General features: G+C 35.8%; 1 protein-coding gene across 6 annotated transcripts in view; it reads right to left on the bottom strand.

The window, feature by feature from the left end:
• The window catches only part of LOC106661301 (transcription factor GATA-4-like), a 90,512-nt gene that overhangs the window by 35,961 nt on the left and 32,432 nt on the right, over positions 1-22,119 (bottom strand). For 3 of the 6 annotated variants that reach the window (XM_024225552.1, XM_024225555.1, XM_024225554.1), the window contains 2 exons: positions 14,141-14,305; positions 10,086-10,353 (listed from right to left, as the gene is read on the bottom strand). In XM_024225552.1, the coding sequence (XP_024081320.1) occupies positions 10,086-10,353; positions 14,141-14,305 (433 nt within the window). Of the gene's footprint in view, positions 1-10,085; positions 10,354-14,140; positions 14,306-14,373; positions 14,817-22,119 lie in introns of those variants that run through there. The other 3 variants (XM_024225556.1, XM_024225557.1, XM_024225553.1) reach the window with 2 other exon arrangements.

The following is a 22,119-nucleotide window of genomic DNA, read 5'->3' as shown; positions in this document are numbered from 1 at the left end:
ATTGACTCAAGAAAGAGAAATGCAGCTTTCTACCAGTTATAATGCCGTGGATATTGGATAAATTCGTGAGGAGTTAAAAATTTTACACGGATCATCGAACATCGTAAGAAAACAATTTCCTCTGAAAAAGAAATTTTTTTGTTTGCTATTAAAATTTTGCTTTAAAGGGTACTTGAAAATATTCAAATTGTTTTTTATTAAGACGAATTTTTTGGCCTTCTTTACTACTAAGAGAGTTTTTTGGTTTTTGTTGCTTTTTTATATCTTTAAATACCACCCTATTATTTTTTTAACCTAGGCAAAATAAATTATAACCTATACTCGGTAAATAATATATGTATATGTATAATATAATATGTAGGTATACATACTATATACATCAGTTTTCGGTTATGTAAGTGGAACAACGAATATCGTAGGACAAAAATTGCCCCTACCTGATCCAGCCCAAAAATGTTGTATTTTAGAAAAACTTATTTCCCGATCACGGTCGGATTTCGCTGTGCATTTGGAGATATATCCGGTTTATGTAGACATCTATGTCAATACGTTTGACTTTTCATGTTTCAATTCAATATGTACTTGTTTTAAAAACTACACTTTGTTTAAAATTGTAAGAAAATAATGACAGTGAATAGCCTGATTTATTACGTTTTTACCCTCTTTGGGCTGTACAGTCAAATAATTCTTTATTGAAAATTATTTCCCCTTCTTTTTCAGTATTATTTTAACTTATGTGATGTGGATCGAGTGGGGTCGATGGAAGCGATTCACCAGCGGAACACACACCCTATCGATATCAATGCAATTACACTTTCCGCTTTCGATTAGGCTTGTTTTCCAACAGTCGTATTACAAAACGAGAGAACAAATATTTGTAAAATTTTCCCAAGGGAGAAATAAATGTTTTTCGTTTTCTAAAAAAAATTCTCATCGTTTTACTATTGAAAAAAACATCGCTTTGGGCAACTGCATTTAAAGTTTTTTTTAAATCAGTTTCTCTCTTTGATCTTCATTTTCCAAATATAAGATCGCACTTGTATAAAACGAAAGGAAAATTCCAAAAGGAAATAGATAATTTTTATTATTGACAATCACTCTGAGTAAAATCCAAACATAGCAGAAATTTAGGTCTCACTTGAACCACATTATTTTTTTATCCTTTTCCTCTAATAAATTTGAAAAAATCTATTCCAGTACTACTAAAATAATTTTAAAAAATCGATTGAAATTAGATGTTGGAATGTTAAATATATGCGTGTTGAGACAACGAAAATTCCCTACTGAATTCAAAGTGAACCTGGTCCGGTCATTCTCGCTGTGCTTTTTAAATTAAATTAAATTAACTGACATTAATGGTAATAAATATGAAGTAAATATAGTCCACGGAGGATTCTGTTTGTCAGTTTATCTTAATCGCTTCCACGATTGCCAAATGTTGCATATCAGCGATTTGATGCTGACCATCTCCGGTCCACACGTTCTCGCTGTCTACGCTCGTGCTCGTTTCGGTTTAAACATCAATTTAAATATTTGAAATTCAAGCCTTGATTTATTGCAAATGAAAGGAGTACATTTAAAAGTAGAACTAATTTAAGACACAGCTCATTACACTGGCGTTGTTTTTTGTAAATTTTATTCTTAATCTTTTTCATGGAGAATCAACATAAATGAAGAATCATTGCGGTCGTTTAATATAAAATATTTATTTAAATGAAGGGTGAAAATTTCCAAAATTGAAAATAGGTCAGTCAATTACAACTTAAAGGCTGGGCTGTATATTATAGCAATTTTTTACACGGGTATAGTTCGTTTTAAAGCTTTTTTAAGTCAAGCGAATTTGATTGAAAAAATTGTGAATTTACTAGAAAAAATTCTAAACTTGGTTAAAACGAATACGAATTTGATTGAAAAAATATGAATCTGCTTGAGAAAATTATGAATTTGAAAAATATTCTGCACTTGGTTGAAAAGATTGTGAATTGGCTACGAATTGGATTGAAAAAAAAAAATTAATTTGACTTGAACTCGTCGAAATAGTTATGAATTTGTTTGAAAAGATTCTGAAGTTGGTTGAAACCAATACGAATTTTGTTGAAAAGATTCTCAAGTTGGCCGATATTACCACGAATTTGACTGGACGGATTATCGATTTGTTTCAGAAAATTATGAATTTGGTTGAAAAAATTCCACAGTTGGTTAAATAATTTATGAATTTGCATGAGAAAATGATCAATTTGGTTGAAAAGATTTGAAATTGATTGACAAATAGCGGCTTTCGTCGAAGAGATGATGAAGTGAATTGAAAAGATTACGAATTGCTCGAAAAAATCATTAATTTAGTTGAAAGGATCAATCCAGTAGTTTGAAACAATTGGAATGAAAAAATTATAAATTTTACTGAAAAACTTAAGACTTTGGTTGAAAAGGTCCTGAAGTTGGTTGAAACAATTATAAATTTGACTGAAAAAAATATGAATTTGGTTGGAGAGAATATGAATTTGCCTAAAAATATTACAAAGGTTAAAATTATTTGATTATTATTACAAAAAAATTGGATAAAAAGATCATGAAACTGGTTGAAAGTGTTAAAATTTACTAAAAAAGGCTATCAGGTTACATTATGATCATGATCCTTCATGTTATGAAGTTTTCTTTTGCACAAAATTGCCTATTTTATACCTTTCTGGGCTTATTTTTTGTTCATGTAGTATTCATGGGTTAAGCTTCTTTTTTGTAGGTAATTTGGCTTTTTTTCTATCTAGTACCTATAACATTTTTGATTTTCGCTAATTTACTCCGATTTAAACTAAGTTCCCGAGTCCTGCATGTTTTCATATTTGAATATTGTAAATTATAGGATTATTATGTTAGGTTAGATTATAGCAAGGTTTATGTTTTTCGAGTTTTTTACTACTATAACAATCCGACTATAACAAAAGTTTTTCGTTTCATCTTTTATTCACCGATATTTATTCATTGGGGCGTTAGTCTGAAAGATTTGAAATTTTCTTTTTGGAGTTTTTATTACAAAAATCCGGTATTTGATTATAAAAAATAACTGGAAAAAAGAAAAATATTCCGTATTTGCCATAAAAAGCCACAACGGCACAAAATTTAAACCCTATCCCCCGTTGATTTTCCACGTGTTGAAATTTCGCAATTTCCACAAAATTCCCTTTGTTTCCGTCGCGATTCGCTTTCTCGCGGCCGCTGGATCGAGGCGTGACGTGTCCGATAGCCGAGCCGAAATGAACAATTAAAAATGGTATCCTCGCCAAAAATGGGCAGATGTTTATGGAGCGCGTCCTTGGCCAGGTCACGATTCTTGCCCGCTGCATGACGAGCTCCCTGCAAACAGAGATTGCGCTCGGGATGATTGCTCACACCTTCTCTACGTCACGGGCTAACAAAAAATAAAAATCCACTTCATAATTTTGAGTAGGGATAGGAAGGAAAGTGCAATACTATAACTCATTTTGACACTTTACCCCTTCAATTTTCGGTCGATCGAACATGTTCATTACTCCCATTGGGAATTACACGGAAGTTACAAATGTCTCAGAAGAAAACTTAACAAGTGATTTTTCCAACAAGAAAGAATTTATTACTTGCTTGGTCCAAAGATTTTCGGCACAAGGAGGAAACCCATGTCTTTAGTGTTATCGGTCTTCATTTGATTCCAATACTTTCTTAGTTTTAGTTATTGTTTTGGATGTTTATCGACGTGCAGCAAATTAAGTTTGGGTCATGAGATCTTTTTTAGAGGTCATATGGAGCGAAAAAACTTTTGCAAAACCTACCGAAAGCTCGGCATAGCCCAAAATGCTATTATTGCTCCATATGACCTTTAAAGAAGATCTCATCATCCCAACTTTTAATTACATTTTATTATGGCTTTCATAAATATTGGTACTCATGTGGGACAATCCATGTCACCTAGTGACATTCTATTGGAGGTATTGAGTGAACCCAGTGTTAAAAATATGTATAAGTCTCATAACTACATTTAAAATCTCAGACTATGGGAACGAGGTCTTTTATGATATACGAATGGACCACATTGTAATTGAACTTAATTTACTTACATTAAGCATGCATGTAATCTTGAAGTATCGAAAAAACAGAGAAGGTATGAGACATTATAAGACAACATTCAACGTAAATAATAAGAGAAAATTGTCTGCAATATGGCAATGGCCCATGGAAATGAGCTGGATTTTCTTCCATCTTCGTCCCTCTGCCTTCAACATTTTCTTTTCTAGTAGATTTTCTTCAGAGTGTCGATACTTTTGTGTTAAAAGAGAATACCAGACAATATCAACTTACTAAAGTTAATTATTAAATTACAATTAATTAAGGTTTTTAGTTGAGATAAAAAAGTCAATGGCACGAGCGGGATTCGAACTCATCACGATAGCTCAAGTGGTAGAGCAGCGGCGTATCAAGCCGAAGATCGTGGGTTCGAATCCCGCTCGTGCCATTGACTTTTTTGCTCAACTAAAAACCTTAATTAATTGTAATATATTAATTGGTCAAGCGGACGACGAAATTAGTGAATTTAATTATTAAAGTTTGACCAATGAAATGATAGAAAAGAGGTGAACTGATATTTCAAATTTCATTCAATGGAACTTCAAAACACGCCTAATCATCAGAAAAGTTATATTCTTTAATCACAGGAACATATTTTCATCCATAATTAATAATATATTTAACCATGAAAATATATTTACTTATTAAAATAAATGAATTACTTAAGCAAAATAGTCTGAAACATTCCCACTAAAACGTTTAAAAGGCGTAAGTCTTCCAGTTTCATTGTAACACCAAAAGGTGAAAGTGTTTTCTACCTCTAAAAGGTTCAAAATTATAGAATATGGAAGAATAAAAGTGGTTAAGTTATGCCAAAAATGAAAACATAAGGAAAATAAATTTACAGCAGACCTAAATTGTTCACATCTTCCTACTTTCGTTTGCTTTTCAGATGCTGAAAATTTTGGAAAACCAAAATCAGGCTCCTTCTTTCCCAATTTATAAAACTAGTACTTTCTCTGTTTTCAGGAAGGGTCTTTACACTGGTTACCTCGCATTGGCACTTACGTCGTTCACCAGATCAGCCCTTAGAAATGTTCAGACTTCAACGAGCACCTTTTTCTTTAAACTACTTAGAGGACTTCCATGTACCGTTTAATAAAGCATAATTCATAAAACACCTGAACGTTTCAAAAATTAAATTTGAAATTTTTTGGGACTTACATCGTTTCACTTCGGTTGTGACAAAGGGTAAGAAACGTTTCAAGGTTTATTAAAGAAATTGTTCAGACTATGTATATCCACTGTAAGTTCGAATCTTAGATATCGTTGAATTATTCATAAAGATTCAAAATAAAAATGACTGACGAGTACTGCTTGTCTATCTCGTTTTCTACTGTGTTAAACGCATTGGGCTAGGAAAAAGTCAAGCGAGAGCAGACGGTTCAAAGATTTTTGTCGAAGTTCTTTAATTAGACGCTTGTGTAGAAGGTAGATGACAGTTCTTCCGGATCGCAAACCACCGCATCATAAGAGTATTTTTTAAATGGTTTGGCTATATATAAAAAAAAACGGATCCTCATATCTTTTAACCGATGAACACATATCAGCCACAAATCGAAATATAATCATACCTTTGATCCGGGTAGTTCGAATCCATGAGGTCCGTTTGTCGAGTCGGAAGGACTTCCTCACCAATCGATCTCGAAAAGACGACTAAAAGATCCCGCTTATCGCCGACGTACGTTCTTCCCGATGGCTGACTAAGGCCCTGAACTTGCGCAAAGGGAGAATTATCGCTTCCACAATTTAAAAACCGCTTCCCTGTTCGACAGGGGCTAATGGAGGATTTCGGTCGTATCTTATCCAAATTCTATTAAAATTTAGAAAAATATCGCCGAGTGAGTCAGACTGTAAAAGGGCTGACTTTGTCTCGATCGCTTTTCCTGTATGAATAAGTTTTAAGGCGATTAAGCCACTATGATTTAATATCGACATAAGTAGGAATTCCTGGATTCTGTTCGTAAGCCGATGTAGTAAGTGCCTGTTAGTTTCGAATTTGAATTATAAATAAATCAGGCACCCGATAGCGAGGAAGCGATACCATGGGAAGCAACACTGCGAATCTTCAATATTGGTGTATCTTATCCCAGGTTGATAGTAATAAACGTAATTAAAGAAAGGTGGAAAAGACAAGATCTATCTTTCATTCATATGTTTGAACCAAGTATTAATCCGATATAGTGAAAAAGAGGACATCTTAACACGACGAAACTAAGCGGAGTTATATCAAGAATGGACAATGTTTCTCTTTCTTAGGGAACCTCTTAGGGAAATTCATGGCCTATTTTTAAACCATAGATTATATGATAAAAAAATGGATTTACAAAGTATAGCAACACTAGACGGACCAGTAAGAAATTTATTACAGGAAAAAATTGAATTCTATGTTGAAAAAGAAGGCAGTCTATTACGGCGAAACTAAGCGGACCCATGTTGAAAATGGACAATGTTGCTTCCCTCTTATCAGATCGTCCAGTATATTCTTTGCGAAAATTTAGGACAAGATTAAGATTTTTTTTTAAATAATGGACAAACCAAGATGATCATATAATTTACAGAATAAGGTCATTTATAGCATAAAGTAAAGCAAGACGGACCCATATGAAATTTATTACACGAGAAAAATTAATTGTTAGGTGTTAGACGGATTTTACAGTGAAAATGAGAGAAGCCTAACAAGATGAAACTAGGCATATCAAGAATAGTCAATGTTTCTTTATATTAACACGACAAAGTTGTCCTGTTTTTCGCGAAATAAAGCACGGATAAGACCACGGCCTGTTTTTATAATCGTAGTCTGAACCAAAATGATCATAGAATGAAGGGATTTGTATTATCGACAACGCCAAACTGGCTCACGAGAAATTTAGAGAACATTTAATTATCAAGTGTTTGGTCGATTTTACAGTGAAAACGGTCTAACGCGGCGAAACTAAGCGGAGCCATATCAAGAATGGACAATTGTTGTTCTTGTCGAACCAGGTTGTCCTATATATTTTTGGGAAAAGTTGGGATAAAACCACCGCTTAGACTTGGGCAAGATGAAGATAATTATTCTATAGAGGTTTGTAACTTAAAGCAACAATAGACGGAGAAAATTAAATTAAATTATTTTGTGCTAGACCAATCTTCCAGTGAAAATGAGAGCAGAAGAACAAGGCGAAACTAAGCGGAGTCATATAAAGAATGGAATATTTCAGTGTTTTATCGAACCAAGTAGTCCTGTACGTTTTTCACAAAAACGTGGCATAAGATCACGGGCAGTTTACTAAATCATAGGCTAAATCAAGAAAATCATGGAATTCATAGAATAAAGAGATTTGTAACATACAGCTACCAGTTGTCCTGCATTTTTGTCTCGAAATGAAGTTGAGACAAGTACGCGGCCTCTTTTTAAATTAAAAGGTTAAGATGATCATAGAAATCATAGTTTATAAAGAAAAGCTATGTTATGTTGGAAATTTATTACAGCAGAAAATTGAATTTAGTCTTTTAGTGAAAAGGATGGCAGCCTTAGAGGGCGAAACTAAGCGGAGCCATATCAAGAATGAACAATGTTGTTCTATCTTATCACTCCACGTTGCCCTGTATGTTATTCGCGGAATGAAGTGCGGACGAGTCCACGGCCTATTTTTTAACGATAGGTCTGAATTTAATTTACTTTGCGTCATAAAACTACTAAACAATTTGAATAACGTTATTTGTTTTACATAAATGAAACTACGGTGGTGTGAATGAAAATGGGCTCGATACGTGTGCAGGTTTTTATGCTCGGACGGCTTCCAGCGGGGGTCGAAGACCGTTTAGAAATAAACATTTTTTACAGATGATCCCAACTCATTAGGATCCACTTAACGGGCTGCGATGGGGGAAACGGTCGAGAACGCAGGAAGTGACAGGGTCGCACGTGTGTCCCGGACATCGGTGGAAAAGTGCGACGCCCGGCGGACCCACCGGACCGAACAGCGAGTGCGAAAATCGCAAAACGGCAACCCAAGTCGCGGCTTTGAGTAAGCGCGAAATGCCGCCGGCATCAATGCGTCGGATCGACAGTTTGCCGGCCAAATCGCTGAACACGGCATTCCCTCGGGCGATAATAACCATGAATGAACGGCGGGCCATCACTCGCTCTCCGTTACATACATCAACTCGTGAGAACGCTCTAAATCAGTACATCAAAATATAAATATAATCGAGGCTGTGTGACGAAATAAAGTAAAAGAAAAACGCTATAGACAAAACACAGAAACATAACAACAAAAACATTCTAAATTCGAAAATAAACAATATTTTTCACGATCTTTACAGTAAGTGATCTTAATTGCGCTACGGACTTAAAGTTAAATTGTGCATGAATCACGCTACCTACAGATAACTCCTATGACTTCAATCGGTTCTGAAATCAGAAGAAATGCACTTACTGTTGATTTATAGGCGATATCTTTACCCGAGAAATGGTTCACGGATTAATCATTTCTGCACCTTGGCATATTTGCGATCCATCTTTCAAACACTCTTTATGACTTAGGTTCAGAGAAATATTGTCTCCTTGCTTCTCATTTATATTTTTAACTCTGTTCAACCCTGGAACCTATTACGATTTAAATAAATAATTTTCCCGTCAATATCTATTTCACTGAATACCACGATGTAAACATCTTAGATTCGTCAAGAGATGTAAAAAATTGTAATTGAAGCATCGACATTTTTCTCCAACATATTTTCATGCAATGTAACCAACAATACGGTAAGATAGTTTATTAATATTAGACAATTGGGGGGGGGGGCATGCAGGAGTAGAGAGAAACGAAGAAGTACATTACAGAGGTACCCACATTGTCAGACCATCTTAAGGGAGAAGACTGGGTAAGAGTGAGGATAAAACGAAAAATACTCTTAAGACAATCAATCCGCGAATTCTGAGTTCTGCGGGGTCGGGAACCTACAGGTTGGTCCTCTCCGATCATCCTGGTTTCCTGAGCTCACTAGTTTCGTAATTTCGTTGGTGCCGTGATTCACTCAGCTCTGAAACATGTCGAACCGGGTCTGAAAGACCAAAGTAAGCTGAGGATAAGCGGACCAAAATGATCGGAAATGACCAAATTAATTATTCCTTCTATTTAAGGTCTTGGTTGAGATAAAGAAGTCAGTGTCATGAGAGGGATTCGAACCCACGACCTTCGGCTAAATACGCCACTGCTCTACCACTTGAGCTATCGTGACTCCGATCCTCTCGGACACCTCCTCCACTTTCCATCTCAACCTAAAACCGTTCGAATTTTCTCTCTTTTTGCTATTTTCAAATGTTTTATCTCAATCAAGACCTTACATAGAAAGACTAATTAATTGGTTGAAAGATCTAACTTGGACAATTGACCACGAAAACGGAAATTGACCAAATTGTTATTTTTCTTCTGGGGGTCTGCGACGAGATGACCTTTCCTCGCTGATTTGGTCTGTCAGGCGGGTTTCGCCATCTCCAGAGGTCTGTCAGTCCAAAAAGCGAGGATAGGCAGACCAAAATGAGCGAAAACGATCAAGGAGATGATTTTAGCTTTTTACATACCGAATGTCAATGCTTTTTTTTAAGAGCATCTCCTGGTTATGAATAGGCCAGAAGTTGACTGATACACGGACACTTCTGAGTAAAATCCGACATATGAGGTAATGAAAATGAACGAATTTATTAGCGCGAATGTGAAATTCGAGAGAGATGATGGTAGGATATTGAGTACTTCAACCCTGACACTCAATTAGATTAGTTTTATAATATGAGTATATGTGAAGGAATATCGAGTTCTCCACCCCCTTAATTGTGTGATTGGTATATAAATAAAAAAGACGAGGTGAATGGGTTTAGATTTAAAAACTGCATGTGTTCGAGGCTGAAATGAACTAGCTCTTCACAGCCTCTGTAGCCTAACTTAGGCTTTTACGGCAGCTTTGAAAATTGAAGTTGAACTTCGTAATGATTGAAGTAAACTTACGTTGTGTAGTCGTTGGTGTTAGAGGCCGAGTAACCAGGCTGGAGGGCGTGTAACTCTGCACCCGTGCTTGGGCAGAATTCGTGCTGCGGGGATGGATCACGTACCAAGGCAGGTGAACTGTGCCCACTGCCTTCGGAGACTTCGCCCTGCTGCGCCTCGAACACTTGAGCTCCGGAGGCGGTCAGCGGCATCGATGGGTAATAGTTAAGATCTTCGCCGTAGCCAGTTTTCAGGTTGAACAGGTTGGTCTGGTTCCTGATGCTGTAACCTGAAAAGCGTATGTTATGTTACATCTTAGGTATTCACGCGCTAATATTCATATAATTATCACAACCAAGCTAGTGAGTGTTATGTTTCGAAGGTTAGACTAGGTACGATTGAGAAAGTATCCAAAAGTTCAGAGGATGAATTTTTAATGCTTTTCTTATTTACAATAAAAAACTGAACTATATTTAGTCCTAAATTTGATATTTAATTATGTTTAGCACAATATATCCTCAATAGCAAACCTTACATAAAAATGTTAGAACAAAAATAATAGGTCAATGAATCCAAAATCTTCAAAACCAAAAGTTTTGATTGTTTGTCCGGCAGTCTTTTAAGAAGTCTTGAACCACTGAAAGCTTCTCATAGACCAACACAGCAAGGTAAGGCAAGCCAAAATGATCGGTAACGATCAAAATTTCACAACCTCGCAGACGGAATGTCACAACTTAAAAATATCAGGGACAACGGAATTTGGGGTAATGAATGAACAAACTGACCAGAGGATAAAAACCAGTTGCCCAGAAACTTCAGAAAACAAAAGAAACTTTTTCATCTTAGAATGGATACAAACAACGAACTTTCGAGGTGCCGGACCTACAGCTAAACAGGGTAAAACTTAGAGGGACTATATGGCTCTCCACCGGTATCTGAGAAAACCCCTACAACATGGGTATTTTCCTGACCCCCATGACCCCATTAGGTTACGCAATGAGGGAGAAGAAACCCCCACCCATATCATCTTCAAATACCAAGCAAATGCTCATTAGAGACGAAACCTAGAGTGCCAAATATCCCCGGGAAAAAAGTTAAAGCAATTGACATTGAACTGTTACTACTTAAAAGAAGGATCGGTCCAATAGAGCCTAAGGAAACGTACAAGCCAACAGGCTGTACATAGGAAGTACCTAGCTATCCTCCTCATCCCCCAATAACGTTGCACTAAAGCAAATTCCATAAAAATATTGCAAATTATTGTTGAAAATCCTCTTGCTTAACTGCAGAACACTGCCAAAATTGAGCATAAAGTGAAGATGAAATGGTCAAAATTTTTCATTTTTAAAATTTTCATCTTATCACAAAGGCTAAAATGATGGCCCAGGACAAATTTTATTCGGTCAAAGGACCGGTTATCATTCATGCAGGGCAGATAAGATGAATAATAGTCAACATAGGTGTCAAATCTTCCATCAAAATCATTTACCTTCTTGAACTTAATCTGTGCGTAGATTGCACTTTGCCAATTCCTCTTCAACTTTGCAGGACGTTCTACTGAAGAACATCGCAAAAGTAACGGAATAAAAGAACTACACAATTGTATTTTATATCGACAAATATTTAATATGTTAAAAAAAACGTTTTAGGTTAATGATCTCGTCACAGAGATGATCTTTTGATTCTTCTTCCCCTAATGATGATGGAATATTTTATTCAAATGTCCCCGAGATAAAAACGCTATTAGGAGGTATCTAATATTCATAAAAATAGGGACGGTCGATGAATTGAAATATATAATATTATGGAGCGAGCTTTTCACTTCGATGACGTTAAAAGATTTGTGTAGCGATGACCTCCCGACCCCGAGATTTTTTTTTGTACGACCTTACAGTCGCAGTTGCCGGTTGTGATACCAAAGACAAAATTTACGACGGCCAATAACCGACATGCCATGGATTATTTAATTTTCTGAATCTGAATCCTGGAGTATGTGAGAGGGATAGCCCTTTTCTTTTGTCCGATCTTCGGAAGAACATTGGTATACAGTAATGTATCACCATTTCTCCTTATGGCTATCTACCCTTAATGGCTGGGTTAAAAGATATTCTGCCCATACCCTCACTGCTATTACAAAATCTTCGATAAAAACTTCTAATTTAGAAGTGAACTGCTTCAAACGTTAAATACGTCTTTTAGGTTTAGATTCCCTGACATTAAACCTCGAAAAACGAGACAATTTTTACATTATTCCTGTCTGATAAGTCTGATAGATATGTACCAATTTTTAGATATTTTTTTATCTTGGACGAGATAGTACTATTGGAGAGAGGCTTGGCCGATCGGAATCAGATTTCAGTTGTTCAATCCATTCATTTCTAATAACAAATTTATAAGATTGTGAATTTTTTCGGCGCGGTCTTCACTGAGTTGGTCAGAGGGATATCTGAAGATGGTAAATCCCGATCGCAAAAGCCAAACTACAGTTTCAAAATATAACTAATCAAATTGTGGTCTTTCCTCTGTGGGTCTGTAACAGGACTTGCTTAACCTCGATGTTTTGGTCCGTCAGATCAACATAGCTAGGAGGATACACAGACCAAAATGATCTGTAACGACCGAATTTCAGTTTTATAACCAAATAGAAAAAAACGGAGAAATTTGATCTGATACAGAGACATGATAAGGTTCATTTATGACGTTTAAGGATTGTACTGTAAAAATGAACAATCGTCGAGGAGGACTTTAAAATTTGTAATTTGCGGATGGTTAATGTAGGTAACGTCCATTTTGGTCGGTTTGTCCCATTTTCGTTTAATCGGTCTGATATATCTCCGAAGATGTCGAAATGGCGAAATCCGCTTGACAAACCAAATCGGCAAGGAAAGGCTAGCCAAAATGATCGTAAACGACCAAGTTAGAGTTTCATAATGATGACCAAATTACTATCTTTTTTGGGGGGGTCTGCAATGGCGTGTGTAGCCTTGCTGTTTTGGTCTGTCAGACTGGGTTCGCCATCTTTAGAGACAAAACGTCGAAGATAGGACGACCAATATGATCGGCAACGATCAAATTTCAGTTTCACCATGCCTCTGGCAACAAGGAAAAATTTCTTAATTTTTATTTTAGCCGCATGCTATTTATGGTGAATTTTGAAATTTGTCCGTTCCGATCATTTTGATCCGTTTATTCCCGCTAAGTTTGCCTGACAGACATCTGACGAATGCGAAACCAGACGAAACAGGCCAAAACGACGAAAGGCTGATCAAAATGGAAAAGACCAAATTACAGTTTCATAATGTTACTAGACAATATTAGCCGATTTGTGATCTATCCTTTCGAGGTCTGCGGTGAGATGACCTTCCTATCCTCGCTGTTCTGGCCTGACAGAAGGGGTTCGCTATCTTTAGATCAAGGATATCCATACCGAAATGATCGGCAAAGACCAAATTACAGTTTCATAACATAATATTGACCAATTGTAATATTTCCTCTGCGGGGATATGACCTGCCTATCTTCGCTATTTTGCTCTGTCAGACGGGTTTTACCATCTTTAGGGTCAACGCAGCAAAGATAGACAGTCCAAAATGATCGGCACGACCAAATTTTAGTTTCTTCTAAATTTAACATCTCAAATGTAACAATTTTTATTGTTATTTTAGCTACGTGCTCTTTATGGCGAGGTCAGGTTTAATGATTGTAAAAATTAACAACCGTCGAAGAGGTATTTCGGAATTTGTAATTTGGTCGTTATTGATCATTTTCGTCTTCTGTTTGTTTCAACAGATGGGTTTCACCATTTCATCATCTTTAAGGTTTGTCAGACCATGAAACAGTAAAAAATTGTTAGTCGAGATTTCCAATGGAAAAAACTACATAATGAGTCATTGGAAACAATGAATTAGATCAAATCAACACTCTGAAGAATCAAAGGTCATGTAGGAAAAATCAGTACTGTGAAGGAACTCGAATACACTTCATAACAGACTGATGTGCTACAATCATTACAAATCTATACTACACCGACAGAACTGCAACCCCCGTAATCACTACATCTACAAAAAAGTCTGCTTACCGACTGCTGGGTCTTGAGCTTCATAATGTATAAACTGCTGATGAGGGGATGGAGAGCCGACGATCCTGGCAGCCGCCGCGTTGTCCTCCTGGGCTTGGGCATCCTCCTCTTTCACGACGGTCTCTTCCTCTTCGCCACCCCTCCAGTTCTCGCCCATCTGCAGCCCTGAAAGACAACCAGGTTGAGACCCAGAGATGACTCGAGATCGTGAAAAAAACCTCGTCCACGATCACCTCTTTTCGACAAATCCTCCGTCATTATCTGCTCCGACATCTCGTCAAAGACGGGGAAACATGACAAAAAAAGATCGCAGGTAGGGGCTCAGTGTCTATCTCTCTGATTGTGCTATCTCACCGATAGACTATCAACCAGCTGGCTGCTATCAAGTATCGTACGATAGCAAGTAGCGTCGACGCGATTAACAGGTGCCAGCAATAGTCGAATGAGAAGAGATGGACCCGCGGCTCTGACTGAACAACTTGCGCTTAGCCTCTCTCTTCCCCCATCTCGACATCTTATCTCCCCTCGATAACGAACAGGCCAAAGGTCTCGTGATATTTCTCTGTATTTTTGTCTAGTTAGTGTTAACCTTGGTTATTAGCCTCGGTCAATTAAAAACAGAACCATCCAATTAAGGGCAACTTTTTCACTTCTTCATAATCGATTTTACGGAGCGAAACGATTCAATCTTCTCACAGGAATACCAACCTCATCGATACTTTTCGGTTGTAGAGGGTTATGTACAAAGAAAGAACAAGATAAAACCAAGTCAACAATTGTCTTTAAACAAAGAATATAGAGAACAAAAGATTTAATCTCAGTAGATCTGCCATCACCCTTTAAACTGCCCCTTAGCTATAAATAAAATAGCCTTACTTACAAAAGAATAAATAAAAAAATCAAAACAAGTCTATAACAAACTCAGATTTTTATAAAATTTACAAAATTGGGGTTTTATGGCTGGAAATGGTCAGCCTAGTTTTTGCCGTTTATTTTTACTGTGATATTAAGAACAGCATAGTCAGGAATTTTAAATAGCTTTTAATATCATAGCTCAATAGTCTAGTCATTTTTTTCATGAAATTTGTATTTAACGAGTAACACATAACTGTACAATTTATGCTGCTTCGTGTCCGCTTTGTCTTGCCGGCCGGGGTCGAATCAAAAAGACAAGGAACGGGTAAAAAAGCCTTAATCGATGTAAATATTTACAAACGGACGAGATACATGTATCTTATTATGATAACTTACAGTATCAGGCGCGGATAGCTAAATGGCTATTATGGGAATATCTTAGGCCATTTCAGACTATGCGGTCGGGAAGAACGGACAGAAAATTTCTCCTCGAAACATATTTATTTAAAACCGATGGAAAAATAATTAATAATGTTTACTGGCAATGAGATATGAGGCAGCAGTCCTAGCAATGACCTTTAACACGGCCGCTTACACAACAGCTTATCACGTCATCTCAAATATTATCCTCAATTCGTCTTTTCATCCCCACCCTTTATTTTATATATATATTTTTCTACTAGTAAAACTTTTTTCCCGATTTAACGATGGAAACAAGCTATTTATTTATTACCCCCAGCAAAAAGAAACAAAATTTCTACAAATTCCTTGCAAATTTGGACTCTAAAAATCACCGTCATCTTACAGTTATTCGTTACAGATATTCCTTCCAAAGGAGAATATATTCTTTATTTATAACATTTTAAGGATGTATTGTAAAAATGAACAATCGCCGAGGAGAGACTTTGAGAGCATCAACTTCCTCTTCTCCCAGAACCGGCGGATATCCGTTCCCCGACGATAAGAATTGATAGGACAGACTTTTCCTTTTCCCCGACGAGGGTGCGACCTGAATCACGCGTTAGAGAGAAAATTCTGTAATTTTTGAAAAAAAAAAAAATGAAAGGCGAGGACTGGGCAAAATCCGTCCCACAGTTTGAAAAACTTCGGAGGAAGACGGCTAGTTTGAACAACTTTCTCTCCAAATATTTTCTCTGTAGTTAAATATTTTGTTTATTATATAATAAATATGCTATAGCATTAAAATATATAGAAAACGGGTAAACACGGAAATTTTTACGCTCTGGTTATTAATTTCGCCGAGTAAACTGGGCATCTGGTGTTTCAATCAAGTTAAAATGACTAAACTTGATAATTCAGCCTTTTAATTAAACGAATAACTGGAATTTTCTTACTTTTTTCACAATCATTGTAGGTTTGTGGTTCAGTTAAATGTTGTACAATTTGCCAGCGAAAAATGGGGTCATAGTAGAAAGAAAGAGAAAATACTGCCTCCATGTTTCTATGTTGGACTACATAGCCACGTAGCGCGTGAATTTTTAAATTAATACAATTTTTTAACTAACACCTTATAGTTTAATAAATTGAAATAATTATTATATTGGTCAAAATTTCAGAAGAAATCTACAGTGAAAGTCTGGAAAATTTTCCGTTACAATGCCCTTTAAACACCGTACTGATAACAGATTTTTTCTCTTTCAGTAAAAGACAGCCTGTAAAAGGAAATTACATTCGATACAATTACTAATCAGACTTCAATATTGAAATTTTATATTTAAAAAAAATGATGAGGGCCGAGAACAATTAGGAAGAAATATCATTGAGTCTCATCATCAGGACTATGAAGATATTATTGATTCAAACTCTCTTTCATTCCTCAATGTCTTTTAATATAAAAATAAAATTTTATACACTCGAACAATGAACAATTTGGAATTTAAGAATATTGCAACGCCCTACTGCAAATGGCGAAACCGAGACTTTCAGACCTCTGAACTAAAAGTACGATAAAAAAGATCAACAGAATACGTTTTCAACATTTTTTTTCTTCGTGTAATGTCCAAAAAATGTGTATATCGATAAGAACGATATTTGCGAGATAAACAACGTAACACAAGTAACACCACAACATCTCTGACAGTCAGACGCATTTTGCGTATCTCTCACTTTCTAAAGCTACACAGAACATACTTTCTACAATTTCTGTATTTATTTGCTTGAAACCGGAATCCAGTTTTACATAAAACGGTGCGTTTCAACATAACTTTTATACTGCAAAAGGCATAAATCTTGCTATATCTTCCTGCGGCAAGGTATGCAAAACCAATTTTATAAATATATTCTGAGAAGAGATAAAAGAAATCAAATCATTAGAACTTTCTATACCACGCGGACCAAGCACTGAAGCAATTTTTGACTCAGGTGCTGCTTCCCCGCTTCCATTAATTCTAGAAAAAGTGGACATTGATGAAAATTCATCTCAGAATGCCACTACGCGTTTTTCGATTTACAAGAAATAAAAAATAGATTTGCCGTGCCGCGGAAGACTTCAATCACCTCTACTGAGGGTAAGCCTTCTTCTAAAAAAGATAAAGGGCCAGATTGATTAAACTGGAAAACAATAAAACAATAGTAGCAAGAACCATAAGTGTCTCAGTATATTCTTCACGATTTTGGAGCTTCCCAATTCTCTTTTGTCATGCATTCAATCCAAGTGATAATTTCAATATTCTGCAAAATTAGCATTTAAAGATAATGAATTGAGGAATATATAATGAAATGTAAAAAAATATTTTAATGGGTAATTATAATGAATTTTTAGGCAAATAAAATCCAAGAGATTTGAAAAAATAACAATTGTAGACTGTTTGGGACGAAAGAGCCGAATACACTAGCAATAAAAATGGTGAATGATGGAGTGAATGCGGTGTTCAATCCTTTTTTTTTAAAAAAAGATAGTTCCTACTCACAGTAAGTTTTTTTAAATAGTTCCTAATTCTTTTTTATAGTTAGCAGGTGTTAATGGAAGTTTTAACATACGGTCTATGAGCCAAATGAAATCAGCAGCCTTTTGGGACCATGCGTGGGAAGAATCCGCTGTTATCATAATGTCTGTAGTTGTGGGTATTCTATATACGTCTATTTCTATTAGGTTGTTTTTATAGACAATTTAACTCACTTACTGTGAGTTCCCTAGCAATTTCTTTTACTTTGTAGTACAGGGTGTCTCGTAAACAGACGTCAATACTTCACGAGCTTATCGTACAGGCCAAATTGGTCTAAAAAGCCTAAACTAAACTAAAAAGTATTTGTTGATCTGATTCTCAACTTATTCCAGAAATTTCACTTCATTATAAACTAAAGGAAAGAAAATGGGAAATCACTAAGAAGATAATTTGACGAATTTCTAAAATACTTGTCTTAAGCTGAAGTAAGATTTTCCTGGTTCTGTAGATACTGTGCTTACAAAAAAGTTGCCAATAATATTGGGCTGAAAACACATGTACTTAATTTCCCGCAGGTCATTTATTACCAATGTAAAATTGACTTTCATTAGCTAAAAATTTGATTTTTCGTTTACAAACTGTACAAGTAAAAATTAATGATAAAGATTTTCAAACTTCTATTGAAAATAATGAAAGTAATTTTAAAAAAAATCTTTGTTACAAAATTGAACGTAAGACAAAAAACGAAAGCTTCTAACAATTAAAATCAATTTTCAAAATCTTCATTCTCTCAAAGAAGCCTGACAGATCCTGAGATTTTACTACACTCAAGGTTCATCCCGCTTCTCTCCTCCCATAACCGGAAGGATCCTTGATTCTTTTCCATGAGGATGTCCTTAGTTTTGAACGAAATAGACTTCATTATGTTTAGTTCATGGATAGTTTTATTTTTTTCAATCAATTTTTTACCAATTAAACGTTAACTTTACCTTTGTGATAACTGTCCTTTTAGAATGGACAACCTTTCTGGAAGCGCTTTATGTGTCAGTATTTACAGAACAAAGAAAAGCTTACTCAAACTTCAAATGAGAATTTGAGAAATTCGCCAAAGTTTATTCTCTAAGTCATTTTGTACTTTGTATGCTTAAGGTGACAATAAAAATTAATATCCACTAGTGCCATTAAACTTACAGTAAGATTAAGATTTTATGAGATTTGGGGGACTCTATGGACTAAAATTGTAAAATTTGAAGTAACGTGAAAAGTGAAATAGCTTGATCACAATTGGAAGACTTTGGCCAATTGGGATTTTTTAGTGTCAATTTGACACGAAGACCTTTTGAAATATTGACGTCTATTCACGGTACACCCTGCATATTATAACATTTTTAAATTATACATAACTTTTTCTTTTTAAAAAATGATCATAATATGTTCTAATATTGGCCTAATGGGTTGTTAGCACAATTCCTTATAATGGAAAATTTTAAAATCACAGTAAAGATAAGGAAAGAGTTTTTCTGTTTACATCCGATAATCCAGACTGAAAACCCATCGATTTCCCCCCAAGGCGTTCCCCTCTGGGAAAAATCAACGGACACCGCCTAAGTCCCGCGCGTTTCACCTAGACTACGATTTTTCCAAATAATCCCAACTTTTATCTTTTCCTTTTCTCCCTCGTTCTCTCCAATCTGAGAGCTAGTATTAAAATTCCTACCTTTAGTTCTACTGATAAAGACGTCTTTATCAAAACAAACGGCAATTTGAAGTCGGCAGACATTATCAGAGGCTCAGTTATCTCGTGCACTTCGGTCATCCCAGGAGCTGTCTCCGAGAGCAGGTGAGTCTCTAAAAATTTCGCCCAGTCCCGCTCGAAATCGTCCGATCCAAATTCGGAACACAATTTCAACAAGAGAGACAAGAAATGTTATCGGAGTTATATAATTAGAAGGCACGCTTATTTCCGAATTTATCTGAGATCATCATATCCAAATCGATAAACAGTTTCGCTGACAGCAGTGATTTTTCATTTATGAAATATTCTCTTCCAATTTTTGAACACTAGACTAGATGTTGCATTGGCTATTTGCACGTGCCTTTGAGAATTTACTATTAATCATTAACTATTATAAAACATTTAGTTCATCCTTTTCCGATCATATTCGACCTTTTTGGTAGTTTGGCTAAAATTTACCAAAATTGTCTGTAAAACAGCTAGAAATAAAGGCCGACAACGTTAAATCTTTGGTTCGACCTATTTCAAAATATCAAATCACTTATATAATTAATGAATGGGGATGCATTTAATTATGAAAAATACTATTTTTGAAATATAATTATTTTATAGCCGAAACTCCGAAAGTTTTTGATGATTTATTTTGTACGAAGTTCGTGTGACGGGTTGTATGTTGATTTGTAATAATTAATGTAATGCATATTAAATCAGAAATGATGATTGTTGTATCAGATCTGATCAGGCGACAATAGTAGTTAAAGTGTTGTGTCAACCCGTGGGCAATTCATAAAGGGCGGTACGTACACTGCTAAGTGCAACAGCCTGCCGCACACCCTAAGCACTTGACTGAACAAATGAAGTCCCAACCGTTTAACCCCTGGTGGAGCATTCTGTCCTTTAAGGCAAACCCCTGGCGCTTTAGAATCTGACGAGTTTACTAATTTAAAGAAGGTTATGTAAAAAGAACCGAACAATGTCTAATCTTCCTTTCTCTCTATTGATTTATCTATTTTTCTATGCATGTAAACAATCACTCCCCTCTCTCCGTTCTCTCTCTCTCTCTCTCTCACACACACACACACACACACACACACACACACACACACACACACACACACACACACACACACACACACACACAACACTCTCTCGCTCTTTCTTTCTTGCAGATGCACATAGAGAGCTCTCTCTCTCTTTCTCTCTCTCTCTCTTTCTCTATCTGTCCGTCTCTCTTTCTCCGCCTCCTTCTAACCCCCTTTTCAAATTTACCGATTGAAATTCAAAAACACAAAAATATAGTCATTTAAAAAATCTATACAAAATAAGCTACTTTCTTGATATGTACAAAAAGGACAGATTAAAATATGATGTAAATTGAATTCAGTAAATAAAAAATACAAAGTACAAAAAGTCCCGTCATATAAATGTAAATATAATTTTAATTAAAAAATATCCTATTTTAATTATCTACAAAATTTGTTCTTGTATGTAAACTAAAATAGTTTACTTGTAAAATGATACCTCGTATAGCAATTTTTTTGTTAGAACTGTTTGATATCTGGTCTTGCTGAACTATACTTGTAAATGTTTTTGTAAATAATTCTCTAAGTAATGTGAAATGAACTGTGATATTTGTTTTTTTATCATGTTAATCTTATATACATGATTTTTATTTTTAATGATGTATGAAAAAGAACTTTTGTTAGGATTAAGTAGAGTAATCATTGAAATGTACCATTTTATTTCACTTTAGATGTATGAGTGGTCCTGTAGACCAAATCTTGAGTGATGTTTGTGTGAACAAAACAGAAATCTCTCTCTCTCTCTTTCTCTTTCCCTCCCACTCTCTCTCTCTTTTTCTCTCTCTCTCGGTCTCGGTCCGTCGGTCTGGCTCTCCCTTTCCCTGTCAGTTAATTGTGCGAGAGCTCGTTCGTTACCTAAATTGCGACATTTAAAAAAAAGCATTCATTCATTCTATCTGTCTGCCTGACTGTCTCTTTCTCTTTCTCCTTCCCTTTCTTTTTTTTGTCCAATTTTCTAATGCTTTCTACTTCCTTCTCTTTCTATAGATATAGTTGGAATTACTGACTTTTTTCTCTCTCGTACAGTTTTTGTCGTTCTCTCTCTCTCCCTCTCTCTCTCTCTCTCTCTGTCTGTCTCCCACTCATCTCTCTCTCTCTCTCTCTCTCTCTCTCACTCCCTTTCTTTTTTCTCCAATTTTCTAATGCTTTCTACTTTGTTCTCTTTTTATAGATATAGTTCGAATTATCTGACTTTATTTCCTCTATCTTACAGTTTTTGTCGTTCTCTTTCTGTCTTTCTGTCTTTCTGTCTGTCTGTCTGTCTTTCTCTCTCTCTCTCTCTCTCTCTCTCTCTCTCTCTCCCTCTCTCTCTCTCTCTCTCTCTCTTTCTCTTTCTCTTTCTGCCTGACTCTCTCTATCTCCCACTATCTCTCTTTCCCTCCCTCTATCACCATCACTTAC

The sequence above is a fragment of the Cimex lectularius genome, unplaced genomic scaffold (assembly GCF_000648675.2).
Source record: "Cimex lectularius strain Harlan isolate CLEC.00 unplaced genomic scaffold, Clec_2.1 scaffold16, whole genome shotgun sequence".
Taxonomy (NCBI): domain Eukaryota; kingdom Metazoa; phylum Arthropoda; class Insecta; order Hemiptera; family Cimicidae; genus Cimex; species Cimex lectularius.
Note: the sequence above shows the minus strand (reverse complement) of the source record. Positions and strands in the feature narration are given on the sequence as shown.